The sequence below is a fragment of the Suricata suricatta genome, chromosome 10 (assembly GCF_006229205.1).
Source record: "Suricata suricatta isolate VVHF042 chromosome 10, meerkat_22Aug2017_6uvM2_HiC, whole genome shotgun sequence".
Lineage (NCBI taxonomy): Eukaryota > Metazoa > Chordata > Mammalia > Carnivora > Herpestidae > Suricata > Suricata suricatta.
In genome coordinates, this window is record NC_043709.1 from 105,813,993 (window position 1) to 105,834,125 (window position 20,133).

The 20,133-nt window shown below is 38.9% G+C and overlaps 1 protein-coding gene across 1 annotated transcript in view; it reads right to left on the bottom strand.

Moving 5' to 3' along the window:
- Window positions 1-16,157, bottom strand: part of ARMC4 (armadillo repeat containing 4) — a 202,643-nt gene extending 186,486 nt beyond the window's left edge. Inside the window, exons 1-6 of the mRNA XM_029953192.1 lie at window positions 15,934-16,157; window positions 9,151-9,308; window positions 6,809-7,001; window positions 6,082-6,188; window positions 5,756-5,892; window positions 3,333-3,449 (exon numbers count right to left, since the gene is read on the bottom strand). Coding sequence (XP_029809052.1) covers window positions 3,333-3,449; window positions 5,756-5,892; window positions 6,082-6,188; window positions 6,809-7,001; window positions 9,151-9,308; window positions 15,934-16,157 — 936 coding nt within the window. The remainder of the gene's footprint in view (window positions 1-3,332; window positions 3,450-5,755; window positions 5,893-6,081; window positions 6,189-6,808; window positions 7,002-9,150; window positions 9,309-15,933) is intronic.
- Between the last annotated feature and the right edge of the window lie 3,976 nt (window positions 16,158-20,133).

Genomic DNA, 20,133 nt, shown 5'->3' on the forward strand with positions numbered 1-20,133 from the left:
ATTAGGTCTCTCTTGTTTTCCTGCTAGACCTATGAGTGCAAACATATGGTTTCTGTCCTTCTCTGCCTGGCTTACTTCACTCAGCATGACACCCTCAAGGTCCATCCACTTTCCTACAAATGGCCATATGTCATTCCCTCTCATTGCCATGTAGTACTCCATCGTGAATATATACCACATCTTCTTGATCCATTCGTCAAGTTAAAATTATTTTTGAACTATCATTATAAAAACAATAGTTGATAGAGAAAAATAAAGATATTTTCACACACTAACCCCAATTTTTTCCCTCTAATATGCCTATTTGCTTAGGAAGCTCCACCAAAATGATGGGGCACACCAACAAAAGGAAAACTAAATGGAAGGGAATTTCTTCAACATAATAAAGGCCATCTATGAAAAGCCCACAGCTAACATCACATTCAATGGCTAAAGCCTAAAAGCCTTTCCCCTAATATCAGGAATAAGGCAAGGAGCTAGCTTCCACTATTTCTATTCAACACAGTCCTAAAAGGTCTAGCTGTAGTAATTAGGCAAGAAAAAGAAATTTAAAAACATCCAAGTTGAATAGGAACAAGTAAAACTCTCTGCAGATGACATGATAATAAACATAGAAAGACCAAAAGATTAAAAAAAATTGAGTTAATAAATGAATTCAGTAAAGTTGTAGGAATTGATTTTGAAATTCACATTCAAAAGTTAGATCTGATTTCAACACTCAAAAATCAGTTCTATTGGGATATCTGGGTGGCTCAGTCAGTGAAACTTCCAACTCTTGATTTTGGCTCAGGTTATGATCCCACAGTTGAGAGACTGACCCTGCATTGGGCTCCATGCCCAGCCTAAGATTCTCTTTCTCTCCTCTCCCTCTGCCCCTCTCCACTCCTGTGCACGCACCTGCACATTCTCTTTAAAAAACAAAAACAAAAAGAAAACAAAAAAACACCCCAGTTCAATTTCTCTACATTAGCAGTGAACAATCAGAAAGGAAATAATTCCATTTATAATAGCATCAGAAAAGAACAAAATGCTTAGAAATAAATTTAACAAAGGAGGCAAAGACTTGACCCTGAAAAATATAAAACACTGCTGAAAAAAAATTAAAGGAGACAAAAACAAATGGAATGATACCCATGTCCACTGATTGGAAGAATTAATATTGTTAAGACGACAATGCTATACAGAGCAATCTATAAATTCAATACAATCCTTACCGAAATCCCAATGCTATTTTTAGCAAAAATGGTAAAACCAAACCTAAAATTCATATAGAAAGTCAAAGGAGCCCAAATAGCTAAAACAGTCTTGAAAAGCAAGAACAAAGTTTGAGGACTCATATACTTTTCAATTTCAAAACTACTACAAAGATATAGTAATCAAAATAGTATAGGACTTGTGCAAGGATAGACAAGATAGAATAGAATTGAGAGACCAAAAATAAACCCCTACATCTATGGTAAACTGATCTTCAAAATGATGCCAAGACCATTTGCCCCTAAAAGAGAAGCAAATCTTCATGACCTTGAATTTGGCAATGGTTTCCTAAGTATGATACCAAAAACAGAGGCAACAAAAATGTATTTGCTGGACTTTATCGAAATTAAAAATGTTTGTGTATAAATAAAGGATACTATCAAGATGAGTGAAAGGACAACCCAAAGAATGGGGAAAATATTTGCCAATATTCTATCTGATAAGCAATTAATATCCATAATACATAAAGAATTCCTACAATTCAACAACAACAAAAACAACCCATTTTTTTAAGGGACAAAGGGCCTGGATAAACATTTCTTAAAAAAGATATATAAATGGCCAGTAATCACATGAAAATGTGCTCAACATCACTAATCATTAGGGAAATGCAAATCAAAACCACAATAGGATACCATACTTCATAGTTATTAGCTTGTCTGCAATAAACACACATATAAACCCATACACAGAAAATAACAAGTATTGGTGAGAATATGGAGAAACCAGAATCCTTGTGCACTGCAGATAAAAATATAAAATGGTTCAGTCTAGGTAGAAATAGTTTGGCAGTTCCTCAGAAATTTCACTCCTAGATACTCTCCAAAACTGAAATAGGGACTCAGATACTTACACACCAATATTTATAGCATTTTCACAATAGTCAAAAAAGTGGAAACAAACCAAGCGTCCATCAATAGATGAATGAATAAACAAAATGTGGTATATATACAAATGGAGTATTATTCAGTAATGGAAAGGAATGAAGTTCTGACACAAGCTACAACATGGATGAACCTTGAAACACATCATGCTAAGTGAAATAAGCCAAATACCAAAAGACAAATATTGTATGATTACACTTATCTGAAATATCTAGAAAAGGCAAATGTCTAGAGACAGAAAATAGAGAGGTTACTAGGGGCTAGGGGAGGTGAAAGGGGGAGTTACTGCATAATGAGAACAGAGTTTTAGCCTGAGATGATGAAAAAAATTTGGAAATAGACAGTAGTAATGGTTGCATGTTATGAATGTAATTAATGGCCCTCAGCAATACCACGCAAGTGGTTAAAATGGCAAATTTTATGTTTTGTATAGCTATTTTATGTCAACAACAACAAAGGAAAACGAGTCCAGGAAACAGGTGCTCAAACACCAGATAATCCCAAGAACTTGCAGGATAACAAAGAGAAGTTTGGGGACAGCAGTAGCAGCAGTACAGTAAGAAAACAGAGTGCTCCGGAAATGGCAGGGTCAGAAGGGAAATAATGGAACTGATAAATTATCTCTCGTGGGATCTGTGGAATGACCTTGTCTTAGAATACTCCTGGGGGCCTAAGTGTATTTCATCAGTATTTCTTGCATACTATTTCTTACGCACCTCAGCTTCAATCAAGATTTTATTTTATGAAATACTCTATTAACTGATTTCTTTGTGCAACACTATTTCAAAAGCCATGAAAGACACAAAAGCACAGTTCTTATGCATATGCAGGTAACACACTTATTAAGGCAATCCAATTAGGTAGTGATCGTGGGATGTTGAGAAAGGATAAAAATAATCAAAACATCTAGGCTGATGTTTTTGTTCTTAGGAACTGATTCCTTTGTTCTTAGTGTTATTAATTCAAAAGGGAAGATGAAGAGTGTTATTTAGAAAGCAATCTGAAATATTTTACACCTATTACCTGAAGAGAATCAGAAAGTTTCTAAAAGTACTATATTAACTTATTTCTTATTTTATATTATATTGTGAAAAATACTAAAAATAGAAGAAGAGTCCAAACTTGGGCAGAATTACTCTCAGTAGAAAGTTAAGTAACACTATGCTATGAAATTTTAAGAGTCTATCAACTTACCTGTTTAGACATATTTTCTGAAAATTTTGCTGATTTTTCTTTTAAAAATGTGACAAGATCTTTATAAAGTTCACCTTTTCTCTCATAATCAATTTCTCCCTCATCATCTGTTTTGCCCTTTGGGAGAAAGATTTTGGTGCTGTTATTAATGTAATAGCAACAGAGCCTGAACAATACATCACAACCCAAGCCCACATATCATTTTCCTCTCTAAAGGATCCATGTAGGCTTTATACATAAGAAATATAGGCAAAATCTTTCCCTCTTAAAGTTACCCGTTCATTCATTCATTCATTCATTCAGCATGCTTTTACTAAGTACCTCCTGTATGCATGTAGGGCATTCTGCTAGTCAGCAAAGAATGGAAAGCTTTCCCTCTGTACCCATCTAATGTAAAAAAGCATTATGACTTCAAGAGCCTCTGATGAAGTCATAACAGGCCCCCACATTAGAATGTCAGCACAGAAATGCTTGTTTCTATTTGTCACACCTTGTTCTTGTTCTTGTGACACAGTTGCTATAGACTTACATTTTCTAGAATTATAATCTCTATATAACCATCTGTTCCTCCACTCTTTGTCTCTGTACCTTTCTTTCTGTCTCTTTCCTTTCCTCATTTCCCCCCTTTGCCTACCCTAATAGGAAACACTTGGTTCTCCCTTAATCAAATGTATACATAAAAACTGTAGTGTGTTATATATAGATAACTCCATATGTATATACACGTATGTATGACACATCACGCATACACATATAACTTTAGTGTGCTATGCGTTTTGCTGTAATTACTGAGTAGTTTCGTATTCCTTTCATTTTCTTAAATTGATAGGAATACTTAGATTTCCATATCAAATGAAGTTATATGTAGGTCAATAGCCTTTGCTAGAAACAAAGTCTCCTGGCTCCACTCTAGAACGTCAAAGAAAATCATTCCTTTTGTTATTTCTTATTATCTAATCTGAAGTTTCAGATAAAGTATCAAGACAAACCAAAAGCACAATCATAGTTAGGCTGTCTCCCTCCTCTGTGCAGACATCAACTAAGCATCCTGCTGGGAAGAAAAGCACCACAAGGCATGTCAGGACAGATGCCTGCTGGTAATCAAGAATGTGGCACAATCCAAACCAAGAGGGAGCAAATCTCCAAACAGTCCCCTGTGACTTTTGGGTCCCCATTACGGATTTGGGTTCTCCCTGCAGACTTTGCCTGTGAGGTCCCAAATTACATTGCAGACAACAAGGGCAGGGTGTTGCAAAGGAGAAAGTTGAGCTCAGTAAAAGGTATAAGATTAAACATTTTTTAATCTAGAGGCTTCTGAAGGCATTCTCTCTGCTTAGTGATACTCGGGGCTGGGGATCTGGAACACTGTGTTACTCCTTTGCCAGCTTAGGTCAGCATCAGTCAGCAGGAAGTGAAAGGAACACTGACAAGCTGGAGGAGGGAGGAAGGGACATACTTCCTCCTCCTCATCCACTGTCCCTGTTAGAGTCACCCCAGCAATGGCCCTTCACCCTTGGCAGCAGCAGTCGCTCCCAGCAGGAACACTTAGGTCCAGTTCCCAGGGTTTTCTCCTGCACTCCCGGAACCAGGCCCATTATGCCCTCTCAGGAATCCCATTATCAACCACCCCGGGCTCCATCTTCAAAGGTCCGAGTCTCAGCTCTGCCTTCTGCAAATGTCCTCCCCTGAACTCTGGAGGTACCAGCCCTAACTGGAAGCTGTACTCCTCAGGGGTCTGGATGCTGGTCTCAGGGAGACCACCTGAACTCCGAGGAGGCCAGCCCTGCCTGGAGGTGACCATTCCTCAGAGACGTGGGTCCTACTTCTGTGCGGTCCTCCTTCTGAACTCCTAATGGACCATCACCAATGTAAGCAAGGTCCACTCTTCACAGACCTAAATCCCAGCTCTGCAAGGTCCATCTTCTGAGATCCGGAGGCAACAGCCCAGCCCAGCAGTTGCCCCGTCACCAGACATCTAGGTTCCAGCTTCATGGGGCACTTCCTCCAAGCAACCATGTTTCAGTGCCCTCCCCATTGTTCTCTCAACTCCTAGGGTAAGAGCTATAGTTATTGCTTTTGTGTTACCTCACTGCTCCTTTTCTACCTTTTCTTTCCCCTAATATTTGTATAATTAATTAGTGAACTGGCTGTTAAGGAGGTTTTCATTTTAAAAGGTGGCATGGGCCCCTTTGGGAGTCATTTCTTAGGAGACTGACTTAATGATCTGCAATGGGGAAGACTGGGGCTAATTCTGAGACAATTTTGGATTTGCCTGGCAAACTCAGAGCAAGGGGATCGCTTCGATCCCACAGAGCAGTATCGCATTTTCTGTGGTCATCAGGATTCAATCCTGGACCCATGCCTGCATTTAGAGAGACTCAGCTAAGCACCAACGCCAACAGAGTTCTTAAAAAATTACTTACCCCATTTAAAAACACTCCTTCTGCACTACAAGTAATGCACAGAGTTTCAACATCGTGTGGTTTTACCAGCACGTAACAAATTTCTCCATGGATCTGTCTCCAAGGTGGGGCTCGACATCCATTTGAAAATTCATAATCTGAAACCAATTAATCAATTTCAATCAATTAAAAGGAGCTCCTAAAAATAAAATACATTGGCTTTAAAAAAACAAATATGATTAAAGTTTTAAGTTTTCATTTTTTCAAATATTCAATCCTAAGGTCACTATTGAAGCATTTGGAAATAATTATGTTTAACACAAAATGAAACTGAGAATAATATAAACCTGAGGTATAGTCGATAGATTCCAAGACAGTTTGCTCTCCTTTTCCTGAGAAATTTTTCAGCAATTCTATATCGTTCTTAACACTTGTGGGATTTAAACTTATTTGTCTGAAAAAAATGGTAAAAAATTCATTTTGACACTTTAGAAGAGAACCTATGGAAAGCACATGAAAACATTCCATTTTAGCAGTAGGGATATTTTTTTTAATAATTAAAATTGTGGTTAAATCACACAACAACAAAAACAATGCATGTTTAGCCATGTTATAATCTTATAACACTGTCAAAACATCAAAAAAAATCAGTGACTCATGTTTAATGCAGCATTAAATATACTCATTTAAATATTCACTTCATTTTTTAGTGGTAACACTATAATACCAAAGAAAAAACCCAGAAAAACAAACAAGTTTTAGCCTTACAAACTATACATGATATTTGCATTTCATTCAATAATTTACCTAACAGTCTGAAAAGACTGAGGATAATAAGGTCACTTCATGTCCTCAGAATTAGGTGAAACCCCACAGAATACTTTAGCAATGCTAACTGCAAACTTTTAATTTTTAGAATTAGAAATATCCATGTGATTAACTAAAATCTTATTAGAATAAAATTTAATGTGAAATCAACAGCAATAAATTCTATATTTTTGTGTGTTTAAAAAAAACCTTAAAAGCACTTTTTGTAAATACTTTTGAGAGGTTTCTTTAAAAAAAAAGACTCACAATGAAATATGTTTTAGACAATGATTCAGGAGGTGCACATCTAGTTGCCTGAGCAACATGGCTATCTTCATCTTCATCTCACTTTCAGAATCTTCATCTTTGGTAATTTTATCAAGAATGTTTACCGTGGATGTGTCTTCTTTCACTGTATTATAATCCAAACCCAGGATTTTCGCTACGGGATCTCTGTTAGCTGACCAAAAAAGTCAATAAATAAAAATGATTCTTTTGTCTTCTGTTACAAGAAATATAAAGACTAACAAATCCTTTGAAGCCCACCCAAATGTGTTTCTTTAAGCTTTCTCTGATGGACTCAATTTGAATTAATCTCTACTTCTCAGATTCTACTATATTAGGAACTTTCTTGTACTCCCTGGGATGTCCTGCCTTGAACTGTAATACCATCTAGCTACATCACCTCTCTAATAAGACAAAGACCAAAATCTTCTTTTCTTTTCTTTTTTTTTTTTTTAGTTGACTGTGGGGCATTGTCCAACATGGGCACTCAATGAATACACTCAGAACTGAGTTGAAGATAGGGAAATACTGGTCTCCTTAGAAGAATCATCACTAGAACGGTGTGTGTGTACACCAGTGCTTAGCGTTCACGAATGCTTTCTTTCCCAATCGGCGTGTTTTTCTCAGTATACAGATCCACTGCCAGTCTTCTGCACCTGTTCAAACTGCTTATATTTCCAATGTTTTTTGATGCGAGAGCTGGAAAAACCCTGGCCAGAACTCATGCACATACCAAAGTTACAGTGAAAACCCTTAAACACCAACTCATGATGAAGGCTGACATAGGCTGAGAACAGAATTTGGTAAAACACCAAAGAACCATGTAGTTGCAAACATGGAAGAAAGTGGCAAAGCCTTATCTGGAAAAGAGGAATTCAAGTAAGAGGAAATAAGGATGCGTTTGGACAGAGAGAGGAAAAAGCCTATGGGACTAGTTCCGAAAGCTCAACCTGAATGAAATGAAGAGAGCACAGGGATGACATGAACTCTGCAACAAGAAGTGGACTATGGCACCAGAAAATGGCAGGAAAAGGCTTAGGGTCTCTTAGAAAAGACCACGTGAGGAGAGGGGGAGTGGAAAGAGATCTAAGAATCATCCATTATTACTACTGAGAATCTCAACTTATCACCCGTATGGTGGTCATTTCATAAAAACTCATGAAAAAAAGGTACTAGATTGATTCTGAGGAAAGATACAAACCTGACCCCCAAATTGCCGTGCACCATGGAATTTGGACCCAAAACTAAGGGTTGTAGCTAGAACTCTCACAGAAAGGACAAAATGCACCAAAGGATTCATATTTAGCCAAGCTGTATATTAATAGGAGCCAGTCTGTGTATTAAGTTCATGTATTGAGTTGAATTTAATGCTATTAATGACTTCCTAAATTCAGCTTTACCCTTAAGATTTCATTCCTCCTTAGCAGAGTAGTTTGATGTGCAGATAGCCTAATAAAGAAGAGTAGGCAGGAGATAAAAACAGGCTGCTGTCCCAAAGTCCATATATTAAAAAAAATTTTTTTTAAATAATCTTTCCACCTCATGGCAATAGACAGCAAAAAATGACGAGAGGCGGAACCCAGGCACCTTATGCTTGGGACCTTCTAGTCACACGATTCCAAAGAAGCAAAACATGTATATGGCATCTTCATCTACCGTTAGGTATTTCTACTCATGAGAAAAATCTAGAGTACAATAACAGCAGGCAATTGATCACATTCTTTTAGCATGTTAGATAATTAGACAAAAATAAAGATTATATCCATAATGGAGAGGAAAAATATTTCCTATCAAATGATTTTATTCACACAAAGCCATGCAGCCCATAATGGAATAGGGCCGAGATCAATGAATGGAAAGTGAGATTATCATGGGCCATCTCTGCTAAAAGAAGAGCCTACATCCAATTTTTGGGAAACAGATCATCATCCATCACAGCGGTATGGAGAGTAGAGTGTGGGTTCCGGTGCCGGTCCTGCTTACCTGCCTTCTCTCCTGTGTGGACATGAAAGGCTAGGGGCGTCTGGTCTTTCCAGAAGCTAGGAAGCCTCTCTTTAAACCACATGCTAAAATTAGAAGAACCTTACTAGTGGTAAATAAAATATTAAGGCCTTTCATTTTAAAGTAGAAATCTGATATGAGCATTAATATTCAGCCAAGAAAACATAATGACTTTTTTATGAAGTTGAACACAGGGCTTTTTTACCGTTTAGGTTACAGAGTGTTGTCCAGGAGACTGTAACAAATGATCCCCCCCGCCCCACCTCCACCACTGAGATTATGTTTCTGAAAGTTCTAGTCAAAGACTGGAGGATAAACATCACCTTCAATACACGCCTGTGCCTCCTTCAGCTTTGTGTCTTTGGCAATAAGCAACAAGCGTGACAGCTGCCCAAAGTTTCTGATTTTAATGTGAGGTACAGAGAGAAATAGCAAAGGCTGTCCACTTTCATCCACTTCCTCTGATTTCACTGTTGTTTCACTAGAAAACAGAAAAAAAATCGAAAACTTAAGATTACCTGGCTACTTAGTGATGTTAAATGGAAGATATTTTGATGAATTATTCCTATGTCTCGTTATACAACACTGGATATAAATGCTGCATGTTGAAATTCATCTCCTTTCCTACTTTGTACACACTCAGCCTCTTAAATTCTCAGCCTTATTAGCAACCATGGTAAGCAACACAGTAGATCCAGGAAGAAAATTGCAAGCAATTTCTTGAACACTTCCATAAACTCAATCATAGTTTTTGATTTTGTTTTTCTAACAGTGTGTCAGACATCTTTAAAAAAAAAATCACTGGTTCTACAGGATCAGTCACATTTTAGGGATTTCTAATGTTATATTATTTATAAAATTTACACCACAGTATTTAGTGGTTGGATGTTTTCTTGGCTACTTTGTGTTTCTGAACAAAAAGCTATAAAAAAAAGAAGACAAACTAGATCCTCTCTGTGGATTGCTTTCCCACTCCAAACCCCCTAATTTGATTTACTTTTGGAGAATAAGCAGTTTTTCTAAATGGACTTTTCCTGATCAGAAATTACTGGGTCTCCTAGATTTGTGTTCCTGTCCATTTTAATTATTTTTTAGGTCGGCATTTAAAAAATATTAAGATGTTTTTGTGGCAGTGATATTTCTGTAGATTTCCACCACTTACAACATTAACTAAACTGCCTAGGTTTTTATTACATGCTGATATCCCTGGCAAAGCTGCTCTCATTCTTAAGACCCGATCTAACATATTTTAAATTGGAATGCAGATAAACAGATGTGAAATGTTGTCAGTTCATCAGAAAAAGTAGACCTGGGACACTCAGACTATCTGCTACTATAGCACTATTTCATTAGGAAAGAAGGAAGAGGAGAGAAACTATGGGGAGAACAGTGGTCCCCCACAGATGTCTATGTTCTAATCCCCCAAACCCATAAATGTGTTATCTCACATGGCAAAAGGGACTTGCAGATGGGTAAAGTTAAAGATCTTGAGATGGGAAGACTATTCTGGAATATGCAGGAAGGTCACATCAGAGAAGCCGATGTGATATGGGAACAGAGGTCAGAGTAACACAGAGCCAGGAGCCAAGGAGCAAAATATGTGGACTCCAGAAGCTGGAAAAGGCAAGAATAAATTTTCCTTCAGCCCTTAGAAGGAACAGTGGCCTGCTGACACCTTGATTTTAACCGTACAGAATTATTTTAGACTTTTCACCTCCAGAACTTTAAGAAATTAAATCTGTGTTGTGTTAAGTCATTAAGTGTGTGATAATTTGTTACAGCAGCAATAGGAGGCTAATACAGAAACTTCCATCAATCCTGTCCACTGCTCTACGTGCAGGAACTTACAAAGTAACTGCACACAGAAGGTGCACGATAAATAGAAGAGGAATAAATGAATAAAAGATTTCATATTACTCAGTGATATGTGTTGTTTACAAAATGTGCGTTTTCTCTAAAATAAAGCTTTAGGATTGGATTGGAGAGATTTCTTAAAGGTTTGTATGGGGCTGGCCACTCAGGCTAAGAGGATGATGACAAGACTAAGCTGTAAGCCAACTGAATTCCAACAATATCAAGCCACCGAACTCAAGAAGGTGAAACTGTGAGAAACTGGAAGTCAGGGGCCCAGGATGCATTTCTCATTGCTCCCACCAGCTGAAATCTGTAACTCAACAGAGTAGTAGGAGCTAAAACTCTAGCTATAGGGAGGATATAAAAGAGCAGATTTGTTTCTGGGTTCACAGTTTCTAACACCTGAAGAAAGAGCTCTTGGAAAGAAAAATATTGCACCCACCTCATGATGTCAAGAAAAATGTGCCATAGGGGCACTTGGGGGGCTCAGATGGTTAAGTTTCTGACTTTTGATTTCTGCTCAAGTCATGATTTCGGGGTTCATGGGATTGAGACCCATGTTGCTTAGGATTCTTGCTTCCCCGCCTCTTTCTCTCTCCTTTTCTCTCTGTCCCTCCCTTCTCCCATCTTTCAAGATAAATAAACCTAAAAAAAAAAAACAAAAACAAAAGAAGAATGTGCTGTAGGGACACCTGGATGGCTCAGTTGGTTAAACATCCAACTTTGGCTCAGGTCATGATCTCACCATTAATGAGTTTGAGCCCCGCTTTGGACTCTCTGCTGTCACCACAGAGCCCGCTTCAGATCCTCTGTCCCTCTCTTGCTCTGCTTCTCCTCCACTTGTGCTCTCCCTCTCTCTCAAAAATAAATTTTAAAAATATTTTTAAAAAAAGACAAATATGCTATAAATGAAATCCATTAACCTGATTAAAAGACTCAAACTAAAATTGTAGAAGGGAGCTAGAAATACAATAGCTTATACTATAAAGTGAGAGAGCAGGAAAATATCTCATTTATTTCATCCCTAGTGCCTAGTGTCCCGGACACAGTAATTACTCAATAAATGAGTCTAAATAGTAGCAAGGGAAGTAAGACTATACTTGAGGAACTAGTTAGTAATTCTCAGGTAAGAGAAACAAAGAGCTCAGTAATAAAAGTATGGCCATCGATCTTATTACCATGACTTAGAAATTTTACCAAAGTAAAATAATTATTATCTCATAAAACAATATTTTAAGCCGGGAGATCATGTAATTGAGCCTTCGTGACACTGAAAAGAGAACTAGAACCAAAAAAGGCAAAAGGATTAAACAACGCCCTTACCAAGGAGCACTGGTAAATAAGCAATTAAAAAAAGATGCCGGTGGAGATTTATAAAAGAGAAAAGTGGGAACGAGGAAGGTATGGATTGTGAGGGAAGTGCCCAGGACAGGGGAAGAGGGCCAGTGCTAGGGACCCGACTTCTCACCCACACACAACTCGAACCAGAAGAGATGTATCCCAACTCAGACACATCCTGGAGACAGCAGAGACATCCATAACTGAAATACCATGATACTTAACGTGGACACAATTCAAAAATCAGAGTTCTACCAAAGAAGCAGAGAAAAGAAGAGGTAATAACATTTTCACTAAGTGGTGCTGGATGCTTATCCAATCTAGAAGTTTCCAAAGCTATACCCTAATGAGTCAAAGCACCTCAGCTGTGTGTACCACCAACAGATGGTATTGATCATGGGAGTGTGTCATTTGTCCTTAGCTTCCTGCGAACTTGGGCTTTATGCTGAGGTATCTTAGATTATTCATCTCATCCTGTCTGATAAGAACAAAGCAATTAGAAATGGTAATAAAGGAGACTTCTGATTTCCATTAAAATGAAAGTGGAACTCTTTCCCCCAAAACACTGAACACGGAAAGATGATGACAAATGTTATTACAGGATGAAGAGCCATACATCGGAAATTATTCTAAAGGAAAAGAATGAGTCATCTAACATGTGGAAAGTGCTGTGCCCATCTACTCAGTAATGATCCGCACAAAAGAAGGTGGTTGATGAAATGTAAAACCTTTGCAGTGTGTGACTAGTGGATCAGTTTCAGCGTCAGATGCCTGTCAGTATATTTCAGAAGAAGGCTGATCAAACTTTTTATTGACTGCTACAAAGAGTGAGTTTGGAGATGGACAATTTCTTCACATAAGAAATGAAGCCACAAGTATAAATATATTCCCCCAAATATCTGCAGAGATCAATGAAAGGGGGAAGCTCACTTATGTCAACAGACTTTCCATGCAGATAAAACTGATATTTTGGAACAAGAGGCTGAGAAGATGTATATTTCCAGGAAAAGGAGTCTGCCTAAATATTCTAAAATACTCAAGAATATTCCTGTTTGGTAGAAAGCCATCCAGAGACTCCACGCTCCAAGTCTTTGGCTTAGGGATTTATAGCTACATAGACTTACAGACCTAAATCCTACCTGGAAGGAGATCAGCTTCCTCCCCTTAAGTAAGTGAATAAAAAGTGTCCTGAGGGCCAGCAGTTAAGCAAGAAGAGTATGTGTGAACCAACAGGCAAAGAATGAGGTAGCTGGGACTGTTTTAACAATGCAATCCTCCAGCCGCTGAAGGCATCTCTGGTCTCTATGACTTGTCGTTGCGAGTGGCTAGTGGCCAAGTGCCTAAGGGTTGCTGACAGTTCTTTGGTTTGAGGGGTAGGAAAAGGGGTGCGGTCAAGACCTGGATGTATAAGCATTTGGACTTTTCCATTAGTACCAAACTCTCAGCTGTATTCTTCACCTTCTTCAGGATACTCAGTACCTACCTGGTTCTCATCAAGCCACAAAGGCATGGTTTCCCACGAATACAAGAGCTACTATCAGACGCTTCTTCTCCCTTCCAACATCAAAGATATCGTAATACAGGTCAGAAACAAGGCCAATGGTTAAAAGAAATTGGCCCAAGGAAAAGCAACCTAGTAAGTCTGACAGGAGAGAGACAAGGGATAGTTGGTTCAAGACACACTTGGTACCAAAATGTCGAGACATCCTGCCTAAGAGGGAACACTATACATACAGACTGGATGGAGAGGTGTAAGAATGGAAATAGAGCCAAAAGAAATTGGATGAGGGTAAAGACAGAAATAATGATACGATTGAGGTGTGTGTGCTTAGGTGCCCACCTAAGTAGGTCACAGATGTGGCCATGTTTGTACTTGAAACGCAGAATAAGTACAGAGGCAAGGTACAATGGTGCTCTTGATACTTTTCTGACATCTGCTTTAGATATTTGTATAGCCGCACCTGGGTGGCTCAGCTGGTTAACGTCCATCTAACTTCAGCTCAGGTCATGACCTCATGGTTTGTGGATTTGAGCCCCACGTTGGGCTCTGTGCTGACAGCTCAGAGGAAGGGAATCTCCCTCTCTCTCTTCCCCTCCCTTGCTCACACTCTGTCTCCTTCAAAAATAAACATTAAAAATAAAAAAGTAAATAAATAAGTATGTAAATAAATAAATAAATCCATCTTTGTACTAAGTAGTTCATGCTTTTGAACTGTGTGGTTTTACAGATGAGTCATCTTCGAGGTTAGAAAGAACAATGTGTGACACGACATGGAACTTAAGTGGGAGCAATCAATAATGACAAGCACTTTGAGAGGAAATGACCCATTGTATTTGATTTGTAGAAATCAATTGTAGAAATCAAATACAATTGGGGCACCTGGGTGGCTCAGTTGGCTAAGCAGCTGACTTTGGCTCAGTGATGATTTCGTGGTTCATGAGTTCAAGGCCCACATTGGGCTCAGAGCTGACAGCTCGGAGCCTGAAGCCTGCTTTGGATTCTGTCTCCTTCTCTCTGCCCATCCCCCATTCACACTCTGTCTCTCCCTGTCCCTCAAAATGAATAAATGTTAAAAAAAATTTTAGAAATCAAAGACAATTAAAAAATTACTTCAGAAAATTCAGAGAAGGTAAAGCAGGACAGCAGAACATGCTCCTGAGATGCAGTTCAGGAATGGTTATTCAGGTCTAAAAATGAAATTCTGAGTTTATGCTCACAGTAATACTAATGGGGAAAATTGAAAAAGCATCTATAAGAAGCTTTGGCTGGTTAGTGACCTGTTTTTGATAAAGTCAGACTTTAAAAGTTCATGTGCAAAACGAAAGAGGAACATGCTGGCAGTAAGAAAGATCAGAATGCCTGAAGTAGAAAATACAATGAAGCTGACCACCACAACAAAAATATTTACATATGAATACATATATAAATTAATCATATAAAATTACAATAGAATCACATTTATATAAGTACATATATATTTTACCTATGTTCACAAGAGCTAAGTTGACAGCCCCCTGTTTGAGGTGGAGGTAGGAATTTTTAATTATCTCAGATTTGGAAGGTTCTCGTTTGAAGACAATACTAATTATCAAAAAGTCTCTCCCATATATTGAAAATTTTTACCACTCTCCCTCTGCTACTCCAGAGATTAATATATTTAAATACCAGAAGAGATTTGATTTACGTTAGAGGTCACAAAACCAATGCCTACTGGTACCTGTAAGGTCATATGAATGGATGGAAAGCCCAGACATAAAACAACAGCAAATGTTGGCACGTGGGTGGCTCAGGCGGTTAAGCGTCCGACTTCAGCTCAGGTCATCATCTCACAGCTTGTGAGTCTGAGCCCCACATCGGGCTCTGTGCTAACAGCTTGGAGCCTGGAGCCTGCTTTGGATTCTATGTCTCCCTCTTCCTCTGCCCTTCTCCCACTCATGCTCTGACTCTCTCTCTCACAAATAAACATTTAAAAAAATTTAAAAAAAGGAATTCAAGTTCAAATTTAAAAGTTAGATGGGGATGACTGGGTGGCTCAGTCAGTTAAGTGTTCTACTCTTGATTTTGGCTCATGTCATGATCTCACAGTTCAGATCAAGCCCCACATCGGGCTCTGTGCTGACAGTGCAAAGCCTAATTGGGATTCTCGCTCTCTGCCCCTCCTCTGCTTGTGCACAAGTGCACACATTCCATCTCTAAAAATAAATAACTAAATATTTTTTTTAATTTAGATGCATGGTGTGTTAGCCAAACAAAATATTCTCAGATTTCACCTGAGTGCTTCCTGTTTGTAATCCCTGGGACAGCATATTTCTGAGATTCATAGATGTTAAGTTATTGACCCCGAGCCTACAACCAATTGACAGAAATATGTACTATGAAGATATTAAATTCCAGAAGCAATTTAGTGGCTTACCTGACAATATAACCTGATTCAAATGCTGAGGGATCCAAGTTTGTTTTCCATTCGAGTGGTTCTACAAAAACATATTTTGCCTCCTGGGGATATTTGTAGATAAAGCTCTCCACAAACATCATAATTTCTTTCAATATCACTTCATTTAGAGGAGTAATTTCCAAGGTTCTGGTCCCATGTCCGGCAGCGGTCCACTGTGCTGATTTGGTCAGCGCCTCGCCCATGGGATCCGTCAATGCTCAGACCCGAGCTTAGCACACCCGCTGCGGAGTAGAAACAGTTAGACACAGAGGACTGCAGCCACCTTGTCCCTGGAACATTTTCACTTCCAAACCATCCAACCCACGTTCTGCTTCTTAATCTTAGAGGGTGAATTTTTAATCATCGAATTACACTTTAATGCAATAAAATAGTTCATTTTCACTGAACCAGCTCTATGTAAAACTGGTCTGTACTTGGATTTTCCCATGTCTGTCTGCCCTGAGGTGAATAACTTACTCATTTCCCTGAGCCTAAGATAGAAAGTTCAAGTAACTGGAAACAAGAAAACAGAAAAAGAAAAAACTCCAAGAGTGGAAGGAAGACCCGGAGGACGTTGGCCTCGAGGCCTTTGGTTCCAGGTCTCCTGGGGCTGGAGGCTGAGTGAACAACGCTCTTCTGAGCTGGGCTGCTCAGGGTTTAGAACAATGCTATTAAACTGAACTCTGGGGGCGCTTGGGTGGCTCAGTCGGGATTTGGCTCAGGTCATGATCTCACAGTTCATGGGTTCGAGTCCTGCGTCAGGCTCTGTGCTGACAGCTAGCTCAGAGCCTGGAGCGGGCTTCAGATTCTGTGTCTCCCTCTCTCTCTGACCCTCCCCTGATCACGCTGTCTCTCTCTCTCTCTCAAAAGTAAATAAAAAACATTTAAAAAATTTAAAAAAATAAACTGAACTCTGTTATTCTTTAAAAAAAATTTTTTTTAATGTTTTATTTTTTTGAGAGACACAGCATGAGCAAGAGAGAGGCAGAGAGAGAGAGGGAGACATAGAATCCAAAGCAGGCTCCAGGTTCTGAACTGTTGCACAGAGCCTGACGCAGGGCTTGAACCCACGAACCGTGAGATCATGACCTGAGCCAAAGTCAGATGCTCAACCAACTGATCCACTGAGGTGCTCCCTGACTTTCTTTAAAAATATAACATTATGTGTAACATGAGATAAGAGCCAAATTAGAAAGCAAGTTCTGACATTAATTGTGACCATTCAAGGCTTTTTTTCCAGCTCGTCCATACTTGTTTGTTTTCTCATAAACGTGATCATGAAAACCTTCTTTCAGAATACTAGAATGGTAATAAAGTTAAACATAAACTATAATTAGCCTTCCCTCATAATTATTACTAAACCTCAGGAGGGCTTTTAGTAAAAACCACGGCTCTACAGAAATTTGGAGATTTGGGGTTTTGTACTGTATTATATCTTGAAATCCAGTAACAGAACATCCAGATCAGTGGCTCTCAATGAGGCAGTGCTCATAAAACAGAACTATTATAAAAGACACTTCATCACTGAAATGACAGGAAGGGGACATCATTGGCATTTAGCAATGAGGACTGAGAACCTCTGATGTCCCGCAATATGCATGACAGTCCCCTGAAGGGAGAAGTATGCCACAGTCTCCAGGCCTCTAGTACCTGACGTGAAAAACTTCAGGTAACACCTGTGCTCAGAAGCTATCGGCACTTTACAAACACTCACAATGTATTTTTTTCCCGCAGTTTTAATATACACTAATCTTTCAGGATTGCAACTATCATATAAATCAAAGGAAGGTTGAACATACTTTGTTTTAGATGGAATTTACTTATTTTATATGGAAGTTCACCAGCATTTTGGAAAATCACGCTGTTGATGGCCACGCTGGTCACACAATTTAAGTTTCAGTGATGGGTTTATATCAGTCTGTATTTGGCACATTCACAGAATGTAATTCTATGGAAGGCTGGAGCATCTGACTACGTCACTACATATTCTAGTGCAGTGGCACCTGAGCATTTACATGCTGACATTTTATTACAGTTTTTTACCTTTTAATTTTCCTTTAGTGTACAGTTAGAGAGTGGTCAATATTTAACATTATGCACGGATGTAAAATTACTATCTAGGATTTTGATTCTGGAATAACAAAGCAAGGAATTACAAAATATGTTATAAAAACAATAGTTCTCAGGGCTGAGAACTTATATGTGTGTATAGAAATATGTATGTATATATTTTTATTTTTGTATATATAATTGCTAGTGAAATAAAATGTATACAATTTGGTACAAATTTGTTCTGTGCGTTTATTTTAATATTCCAGTGGTTTGTTTCTATTGCTAGATTCCAAACATAGAAGCATTAACTGATGCTTATATTGAACACTGCTGAGTTTCCCAATATTCTGAGCATAAGAGCAAACGAAAAAGAAGCACAGATGGCTTTATCTTATACAGAAAGGCTTACGTGCATAGTTGTTTGTTTTTTAACATGAAGTATACCACTTGTTTTGGTAGTCTTATAAAACTGTGTATCATTTCCTTCTTGTACCTTTTCAAAGAAAAATGTAAACGTTCATGGATTACGCAAGACTGTGACACTTAACACCCTAAAAGCAACTTGCCGAAGACACTTCAAAAAGAGGTAAGAAATGCCAAAAGGGCTTCTTTCCATCATGATAAATTTTTATAGAAAGGTAAGTATAACATATATTTGAATTTCCTCAAATTGTTTTTCTAAATCTGGTAACCAGGAGCTGCGACAGTGAACAGGCTTCATTTGAGAAGGCTGGTTGGCAGAAGGTCTAAGAAAATCTCCAGGACAATCCAAGAGGCAAATAAATATTATCAGGGGGGAAAACAGTGGAACCAAATCCAGAACAACAGAGACAGGTATAAAAAGGTAAAAAAAAAAAAAAAAAAAAAAAGGACTTTGAGGGTTAGCTGAATACATTTAAAAACAACAACAGGGTAATCTGATGGTTTTCATTTTAAGTCTAAGAAATTTCTGATGGCTTAATTTTAATTTTTTGGTTTGGTTCCAACAGAACCAAATCTACAGCATTTATTCCACTAATCCAGAGGTGTTAAAAAAAATGGTCGGTGTGACTCAGGTAAAAATGTAAAATTAACACTTTTTTTTTTTTCCAAAACAAGCTGTTCCCCAGTTTCTATGCATTGCCAATCCAGTTCCTTTGGCCTAAGAATCACAGTTACAATGAGCACATGTGAATACAAAGTACGTACCTTTGCATTAAGGTAAGACTTTTTTTTTAAGTTAACGCTCAAAAAGGAAAAAAAGTTTTTGTGCATGTGTTTCCATAAATTGAGAATCACATATTCATTTTCTCTACTAATTTTACTCATTTTCTCTACTAATCAAAGTAATATAATACAATTTGTTGTTGTTGTTGTTTTAGGGTTAGTTGCAAGCTTCCTGTATCATTAACAAAATGAAACACATCCGTGAAAATTTTCTGTAACATCTGAGCAGAAGCAAACCCGAATTCTCTATGAAACTAAGGGAACTGTAAATATCCAAACATCCACTAGAAATGTGGCTGGTAAAATCAATGGGGAGTCTGTGCACACTGGCATTCCGAGAATGATGAAGCTTCAGAAAAATTAAAATTTCAGAGAACTGATATGAACAGGGCCTTAAATCAAAAACACGCGACGATGGCACCAACCAGACCTGTGAGCAGCGTCAGAGTTGAAGGCTAAGTTTCTAGGGAAGAGGGGGGGTGGAGGCACGCAGGAAGGAGCAGGCAGAGAAGGCTGCATAGCAAGGAAGGAGCAGAGGAGCTGAGCGGGCGGAGGGGAAAGGCGAAGAGAGAAGAGAGGCAGGAAGGCGGCGGGAGAAACAGAACAGATAACGTTGGAGATGTGGTCGCGGCAGGGTGGAGACGCTGGCCTCGGCGGCGAAGGAGCAGAAGGTGGCCTAACAGGAGCAGAGAGTACGCAGGGAGCAGGGGCTAAATGGAGGGTGAGGGGAGAGAGAAAAGAGGAGAGATCCGATCCCAGTTCCGAGGGGAGGAAGGAAGGAGGTGAGAGAGACCGAGAGAGCCCCCCCATTTCTCGAACCACGCGGAAGGCTGTAAGGACCCTAGCGTAGGGCGAGCGCGAGCTGCAGGGCCCGGGGCGCAGGGGCGGCTGCGAGGCCCCGGCGGCACCCCCGCGCCCACC